The 8,699-nt window shown below is 42.4% G+C and overlaps 1 protein-coding gene across 1 annotated transcript in view; it reads right to left on the bottom strand.

The window, feature by feature from the left end:
* Window positions 1-8,229, bottom strand: part of VEPH1 (ventricular zone expressed PH domain-containing 1) — a gene marked incomplete at its 3' end in the record, with an annotated part of 41,264 nt that extends 33,035 nt beyond the window's left edge. The window contains exons 1-3 of the mRNA XM_009866203.1: window positions 8,092-8,229; window positions 6,460-6,675; window positions 3,856-4,030 (exon numbers count right to left, since the gene is read on the bottom strand). Of these exons, the coding sequence (XP_009864505.1) occupies window positions 3,856-4,030; window positions 6,460-6,675; window positions 8,092-8,229 (529 nt within the window). The remainder of the gene's footprint in view (window positions 1-3,855; window positions 4,031-6,459; window positions 6,676-8,091) is intronic.
* Between the last annotated feature and the right edge of the window lie 470 nt (window positions 8,230-8,699).

Here is an 8,699-nt window from a genome sequence, read left to right as displayed (position 1 = left end):
TCCTGGCATCCCTGCTGGAGCAAACACGTCGGGTACCCGGCTGAGCAGTCTCTGCACATCAGGCTCCTCCAGTCCTTGGTTTTTATAGTGCTAATGTGAATTGTATGGAGGGACCACATAAGCCATGAAACGTGTTGTTTATTAATCGTTGTTAGTGATTTGTAGACTGTAACAAAACTAGCTCCTTGTTTAAAAGCATTATTTATGCCACAGATTGACCTGACATATCAAAGTAATATTTCCTGTCATAATCTGATGTTGCGTTTGGAGAAAGTGCAGCTGTATTATATTGTAAATTGACTTTGTAATAATTTTATTGAAATTATTTTTATAAAGCTGGTCTGTAAATAAAGTTACCTTACTAAACTGAAACTTTCCACACTTCTCATGAACTGAAACACTAAAAGTACCAGTCGGGAGTTTTTCCATGTTTTGAACCACATAGTTCAACTGCCAATAGAAAAAAAGCCCATAGATATCAACATCTCATACAAATGGAGAGACCCTCAGAGGATCAAAATCCAAGCATTAGCTAGAGACAGCTTTAAAGGCCTGTCACCCCACACAGACATGGTCACTTGTTGGCCTGAGGCTGTAGGAAGGATTGGTTTTGAGATATCCCCATATTAAATAAAAAAAAAATAATAATAAAATCAATCAGTACCCCATGCGTAGTACTGGCCACCTGAGAAGGACACGCTCAGTTTTAAGACACATTTAGATACCCAAAGTAACCAGCTCCGGTGGTGCTAACAGGAGGTTTGTACAAGGCAAAGCTGATGAATATTCAGTGGCAGCAGCCTTCTTCTCCTGGGGTCACAAGCTTATCCAAAATCCCATAAAACACACAGGGCTAGATACAGGGCATGAGGAGCAGATGCGCGAGCAGAGAGCGAAGACACCAGCAGTGATTCGCGTGTAGAGAACAGAGCAGAGACAGACAATGATTAATAGTTACTCGCTGGATATGTAGCCATTTATGACAAGAACTATTATTCACTACCTGTTGAAGCCTCTGAACAAGTTATCACGGCGAATGTCTTCTTCAAAGCAATTCTTAATCCCACCAGAAGCAGGCCACCCTTCCGCTCCATTCATATGCTTCTCTCTTTCTCAATCTCTACAGATGTTCTAAGAATACACTTTAAGAAGTTTCTCCACATGTTGCTGCTGTACTTACTCCCAAATACGATGTGGCTACCAGATCCTTCCTTTCGCAATAAAAAAAGCAGTAAGAAAAAGCTGTGACAAGGTAATTTCCACTTTGCTGTGTCATTCTAGGGGGTTGTGCTTCACACCTAAAGTTATACGACCTGCTCCGAAGCTTTGGCAATGCTGTTTAAGGCAAAAATAACTGCTCTGATTGCTGGAATTTCTCCTATTACCCTGCAATAAAAACATATCTGAAATACAAGTACTTTGTAGCAGTAAGCACAACAAAAATCCCGTACTAAATGTCTGCAAATAACCTGAACCGCAGAACAATGAAAGATTACCTCAGCTCATCTGCTGCCAGCCAGAAAAACAGATCCTCAGTTACAAAAACACACTCGAGGTCCCAACATTGTGCCAGGGCAAAAACCATTCTCAAATCCTCTTTCTGTACAGCACCCTCCGTTAAACGGAAACAAATGGCCGTGAAACGCAGCAGAAGAAAGCAAAATCCTCAGAAAGCTTCCCAGAAGTCCTTCCCGGCTGCTTTCCTTACTGTGCCTCACACCTGAAACACTTTGTCTTGGAAGCAGCCTCTTCCTATCTCCGTTCGGCTTCAGCAGGTGACCACATGCCAGTCCCTTCATTCTCAGTGACTCAGCTGAAAAACTCTCTCTCATTTCCAACCCCTTCACTCATCACTTGTCACCTCTGTGGGCAAGCAAAGCTTTCCCAGTCTAGTCCCCTGCTGCCCAGAAGCAGGAGTAACCTCCATTAACATGCTCCTCTCTTTCCTTCCTGGCTTACCCCTATTTGCCTGGTCAGAAAACACCAAGGAAGCAGTATTTTGGGGGAGTTTGGGTTCCAAATATGGGAAAGCCCCTGTGACTTTGCTCTTGTTCTGCAAGCATAGAAAGGAAGGAGAGAGCACGAAGACACACGTGCCTGGAGCACGTTACTGAGCTCAGTTCTGGTCTCTAAGAAGCCTCTGCCGAATGCGGCATCCACATCCTCGCTCGAGCTCCTCTGCAAGGTGGGGCAGGAGTAAATCTGCCCGATGCCTCACGCCAACACAAGGTCACGCATAGACATTTGCATGTTTAGGAGCTGAGTTCACACTAAGTGGCACAGAGTGGTTTATTGCTCTTTCTAAACAGCTCTTTTTTAGCTAATAAGATAAGAAGCTGATTATACAGCCAAACAGTTGCCCCAAGTAATCAAAAAAAAATAAAATCCAGTTAGCTCCCAAGCGCTCGCAGGCAAGGGGCCAAAGTCTGCTATCAGCCTGCTGGTGCCATGAGGCTGAGCGCTGTCTGTGAGCACCAGAACAAGGCCCTTTGTCTCCACGCTGCTTTGGAAATTCATCCCCAGCAGCTTATCCCCTCACTTCCCTTCTGCCCTCAGCAAACACTCAGTCCTCAAGCGCGGTTCTCAGCCTGCTGCAAACCAACCTTTGCATGCCCCCAAAACAAATTACACACAGCGCAGTTAAGTCACTACACAAAGCGAAGCATTTCGCCCTCTTCCAGCCTGAAATTTCCAAACCTGATGTTCACAGCAACATCTGCTGGTAGAATAACAGAAATACACAAAAACGAACTGGCACAGTCGTGGTGAAACCTTCGGTCGTGGGTATGTATCGCTTCTCCTAAACCTATGGCTGTACCATTTCTTTCCTTCTGTTAGCAGCACTGAGTTGCAAGTGGTAACACACCATTTTAACACATAAATAGTAATGTCACAAGTCTTAAAAGAATTAATCATGTGGCTTTGTAAATTGTTGGTAATACTCTGTTTTTTGACTCAACTCATTATCATCACATAGGTCACACATTTATCATGTTTATCACATATTTGTCCTTAAATAAAGGAGACTGAAACACACAAGCTCTTGCCACATCTTAAGCACAGAATTCATTTCTGGCTTAGGTATCCCTCCATAATACACCATTTTTGTTAATAAATACTGAATGCAGGCATTTAATTTGAGGGCTTAACATCTTTAAAAAGTCCTTGGAATAGTTAGACAGCTATTGCTACTTATTTATCGCTATTACTTGTACTTGAAGACAAACATACTATTGCAGTAGCGTCTTGTTGCAACAAATACTGTGAGCTTTTCTACTTTGACTAAATCAAACTTCCTTTTGTAGAGGTACGAATATTATTGGCTTTTTAAACCACAACAGTAAATCGTACCAAGTTTAGCAACACTATTCTAGGTAAAGCTAACAACATCAGCAAAATTAGAGAACCACTACAAAGCTTTCATATCTTACATCTGATTCTTTTGCTGCGGAATGGGATTCATTTCACCCCCATTTATATTTTGGAGTGTTGCCAATGATACCAATAGAAAGGATAAGAGCCCGGTAACCAGTGCCTCATATCATGGCTTTATAATTTGAAGTCCATTAGTGAGGTGTACTAACAAGTACAGATGTATTTCCTGCCCTGTGGGTCATCCAATCTATAAGGAAGCTTCCCAAGTCCACAAAGTTCAGTAAATTCACATATTCTTGAAGAGTCTTCTTTGATATAGTCCGATATTAGATTGTGTCTAACACATTTTACCATGTCTGCTTTATATATAAATTTTTTTGCATAGAATGTGGGGTTTTTGTATGTATGCCTCATACAGCTCAACTGACCTAAGGGTGAGCCTGCTGCAGGACTAAATCCAAAGTTTCCGTGCGTGCATACCTTGAAGGACACTTTTGACAATGGTGTCAGCGTGATCAGCCAGCAAATCTGCTTTAGCAATTGCAGCCAAGGAGAGATAACTCGACATGTTTCTGCACAGTTCCTTGTTGCCCCTCTGAAGAAATTTCACCGCCACTGGGACAGCCAAGGCCATTACTGGAGGTCGATTGTAATTCTATTAAAAAAAAAAAAAAAGCACTGAAAAATAAGCAGCTGAAAAGAATTATTCAAATAAAGTCTCATGCTGGTCAGAGTAGAAAAACAAAAATAGAGGGGAAAAAAGAAAAAGAAAAACTCGTCAAGAAAGGTTATGTTTTGGTAGCACCACTGAAGGCAGACTTCAAAGAAAGGGCAAGTAAAGAAATTTAAAACTACCGCCCCAGGAAACGCTAATAACATACCTATTTTTTTTAATTCTGCGAGAGGAGAAAAAAAAAACATTAAATGCATGAGTTAAATGTTAACTGCCAGGACACTTATTACACAGCACTGTTTTCTGCAGTTATTTGTATATGTGAAATTGTGTGCACAAACTATACACACCTATCACCCACCAAGTGCCCATACGAAACTGCCCTTGAAACTAGTAGGATATGTCTATGTGTAACATTCTCTCTGGAGCCTCCTTAATCAGTGCTTTTCTCTCCTTTTCGTTCCATTTTGAACATCTCTTTGAAACCGGAGTACGTCATTGTTTTTGAAAAATAATTCCGCCCTATGATTGCATTTAATTAGCATCTGAAATCACAGGCAACCACTGGAACCCAGATGTTTTGGAGAGCAACAAAACAGCACAAAGAAAGGCAGCCCAGGCTTAACACGTGCTCTTTCTGAAGAAGCACTGGAAAAAAAAAATTAGTTCAGGCCTGAAAAAAACCAAATCTGTTATCCCATATACCCTGTTATGGCCTAGGCTATACAAAAAATGAATAGAGAATTGCACAGCAGCATGTTTAAATCAACACAATGCCTTGTCACGTTGGGCTGAGAGGCTGAGTAGGAGCCAAATTCTGCTTCCAAGTTATACTCTAGGACTCCAGAAAGAATGGGAAGATAAGGTTTGGCTTTCTGACTAGGATTTAAAAGATTTAAGAAAATTCCAAAGAATGTTTGGGGCTTGGGGTTTTTTTCCCCCTTCAATAAATATAGAATACTTAGTTAAGAAAAGGCTTGCTTATTCAGATGGAAGGAGAAAGGTTTCGTTTGTTCCATTATAAATAACGGGGCATGAATGTACGTGTATGAAAATGTGAAGGTGACAATGAAAAACAGATTTCAATAATATGATACAGCGATGTTTGCAAGCCTGGGGGACCTCCCTGCTGCTAATATCAACAGAAACATGCTGTGAGATTCGACCCAGCTGTCAGATATTCATTACTACTTCAACTATCCCCCACATACCGTATAAAAACTTATTTTATGCCTTCTTTCTGGTTTTTATGCAAAACAACTTGCTGATAATAGCTCCGTTTCAGGGAGCAGTAAAATGTACTTTTATAACTTTCTCATTTCACTTCAATAAACTTGTTTCTTGAAGTAATCGGCAACACAGGGCAATCCCCAAAACATCTGGATGCGAGCTGGCTTGATTTAGGCACACAGTTGCCGGCAGCACAAGCTGAAAGCTCAGACAACCCATTGCAGTAGCTTTTTCCTAAACTTCTCAAGACAAAGTATGATTTTTACAATGTACTGGAAGTTTGAGTTGTGCTGCTGTTGGCATCCAAACCCATTTATTGCCTCATCTCCAGGGACGTGAGACAGAAAGGGAGATATCCAACACTTCCCGGGATGCGTTGCCCATCAGAAATTGTGGTTCCTACCGAGGTCAGTCAGTCACAGGGGAAGGGAGCAGGGACGCAACCCCCTGATGCACCCTCCCCTCTTTTGGACTTTAAAGGCATTCAGCCAAACTAGATGAGGAATTTCAGTGAGTTTATAGAATGACCTATCATACGAGGGGCCAGGCGGTACCTTTCGGGGGACAGTGATGTACTTGTGCCTCTGCTGTTTGAATTTTTATACTGAAAGAACAAAACCAAAAAAACCCCCAAGCCACAAGCATCTGATTTAAGAGGCAGTGGTAAAAAAAAGCAACTCTGAAACAGCAGGTGTACTGCAAACACCACCCCAGAGCAGTCTGTAGAGAAAAGCGCTTTATTGCAACTGTTTCTCCATCTGACGTGGAGCCAATCTCCAACAATTAGAGCCACATCTCTGGAAACAACCCGGGTTTCTGCCACCAGTTAGATAACTGTGCACGTAGGTTTCTCTGTGAGTCTCTCCACTGTGTTTTACAGTCCTGTGTCTCCCACTTACACGAAACGCAAATACATAGAATTAATAGAAAATCAGTGAAATCTGGCACTAAGCAGTGAAGATGCTTCTAAAGATAAGGAAGCTGCCAAAACTTGTGGTTCACTGCAGTGGATGCCATATATGTGTCATAATATACATTAACACCTGGGGTCATCTTCTTGATTTCAAAAAAACACAACCACTCCCTCAGAAAACAAAGTGCAACGGCATTTTATAAAAAATAAAACTGAGCAGCCAACGACTGACCCTGCCCGCCCACCCTTGCTTTCAGCTCCGTCTTACCTGCAAGATACAGCTCATGATGTCGGACGCGATTTTGGCATGCGGCGTGTCCTCATCTTTTCCAGAGGGCTGCAGGTTGTGCTCTAGGCACGACTCCCAGAGAGCCACGAGGGCTCTGCCGTGCTTTTCAATGGACGCTGTCTCCCTGATGGCGGTGGTGATGCGCGTGATGCAGATTTCCACCACAGCCTGGTCGTTGTCGTTGGTCTGGTAGTCCTGGTTCGAAACGAAAAGACATTTTCCAGTGAATGCTCATCTCCTTTGAGGACCCCGCAAAACTAACCTGGAGACACAAAGTTTCTGTAAAGGTACAGTGTCTGTTTGCTCACTTCCACCTTTGCAATGAACATTTAGTGTCGTAAATGCAGAAATTAGGCAGCCCATCACATTAAACACAGAAAGTAGTCATCCCATAGACAACTCTGGTTTAGGTCTTAATTCTCATTACTGTAAAGGTATGGATTATGTTATCAAATGATTTTATTAGTCTGCTTTGAAGCATGGCCTTCTTAACCAGAAATTGCAGTCATGCACCTTAGAAACACTCGCACGAGCCTCTTCTCCTGTAATTGTCCTAAACCTGAAACTGGAATTGTTATATCTGTCATACATATAGTCAAAAGCATGGTCCCCAAAATCTCAAATCGCGTCAAGCCCCTGATGTAAACATGGTTAGTTTCAATTAGTATTGATGTATCATGAATAGAAGTTAATTAAGAGGGCTTTATCACAAATTCCTGTAATCCCCCATAATTACCAACACAGATGCCACACCAAAGGACCCTGAACATGAAATCCCTCAGTGTAACCTATTCCACCTTAAAAACCAGAAAAAAACACCACACCATCAACCCCCCCCGCTTTCTTTTGCATAAGGTTATGTGTTGATAAAGGGGTGAGCAAGGAAGGAGTCTCTGGCTGTGCACGACACGGAGAGCAGAGTGGTCCTGTCCTCATTGCTGCCAAATTCCACAGATTTCGGGAAAATCAGATCTCAAGCCCAGCTCGCTCGGACGGCAGGATCCCCGATCTCCAGAGCCCTCTGGTGGGAATCACTGCTGAGAGCTGAGCGCAGGCCGGCGGGTTTGTAACAACGTTGTGCCCTCGGTTCAGGTTTGCACGTTTCCAAAACTGATTTCTAAAATCACGTGCTATAAGAAGTGTCAGAAGAGTGCAGCTGTGGGAACAGGTACGTGTCCCTAACTGAATATCCACCCGAAGGCTCAGAAAAGGTTATTTTTTTTTCCCTTCAGCAGACTGGAAGCGGGAAGTATTAAGAGTTGTTTCTGTTTGGGGAGGGGGGGCAGAATCTTGAGTTTACCAAAACCCGTGAGAGCCTACCATCATTCAGCACGCTTCCTGCTGCAAACAGTATCTGTAGCTTCCTGTTAACCTTTAACATGCCTTAAATAACTACTTCATAAAAATTATGATAAAGGTGAACTTGAAATATCTTTAAAGGAAATCCAGCTAGCAGAAACTGCATTTGATTACCACATTTTCAAATCTTATCCTTTGCTTGGCATTCTTGGGTTTTTTAGAAGCTTAAATTGTGTATGTTCCCACCTTTTAATATTTTCATTACACATTTGATCTCACAATAAAAATTATTAAGGACAGTGTTTCACTCACCGCAGTTGAACTAATTATTCTTATTTGTTCAAGAGCTTCAGAGAGGCTTCCTTCGATTTCGGCATCCTCCAAGGAGAAAAGGTCCCCTGCACGTGAAAGGTCTTTTTGTGCCAAAACCAGCCCGAACAGATGATGCATGGCTGCGCTTGCTGCCGCTCAGCCGGACCTCGGCACGTACCATGGGCATGAACGAGTTGGATGAGGACAGAACAGGAACAATCATGTGGACTAACAATCAATTTTATGCAAAAAAAATAATTTGGGGTGCATTTAAGACTTCCTTGGCCCCAGTCTAAAAAAAAAACCAGTGAGTGGGACAATTAGCAAATGCATTAATTGACATATTCCAGTTTAGCAAAGATTTTTAAATGCTGTGTGTAAGCAGCACACAGGATGCCCTGATCCAGGGACATCCTTAAGCACGTACCACAAACTGCGCTTTGAAGGACCTTTTGCCCTCAGACACTAAGTAACTTAAAATTAACTAAACTTTTCATAACTTCTAATAAATAAACCCAAGTTTGGTGGGGTTTTTTTCCACTTCAGGCATATTGTCTGAGCGGGACGGTGACCAGACTGACTGACAAGGATGACAATTCACCCTTCTG

This window comes from Apaloderma vittatum, unplaced genomic scaffold (genome assembly GCF_000703405.1).
Source record: "Apaloderma vittatum isolate BGI_N311 unplaced genomic scaffold, ASM70340v1 scaffold8703, whole genome shotgun sequence".
In the NCBI taxonomy this organism is placed as follows: domain Eukaryota; kingdom Metazoa; phylum Chordata; class Aves; order Trogoniformes; family Trogonidae; genus Apaloderma; species Apaloderma vittatum.
The sequence above is the reverse complement of the archived record's forward strand: the minus strand, read 5'-3'. Positions and strand labels throughout refer to the sequence as shown.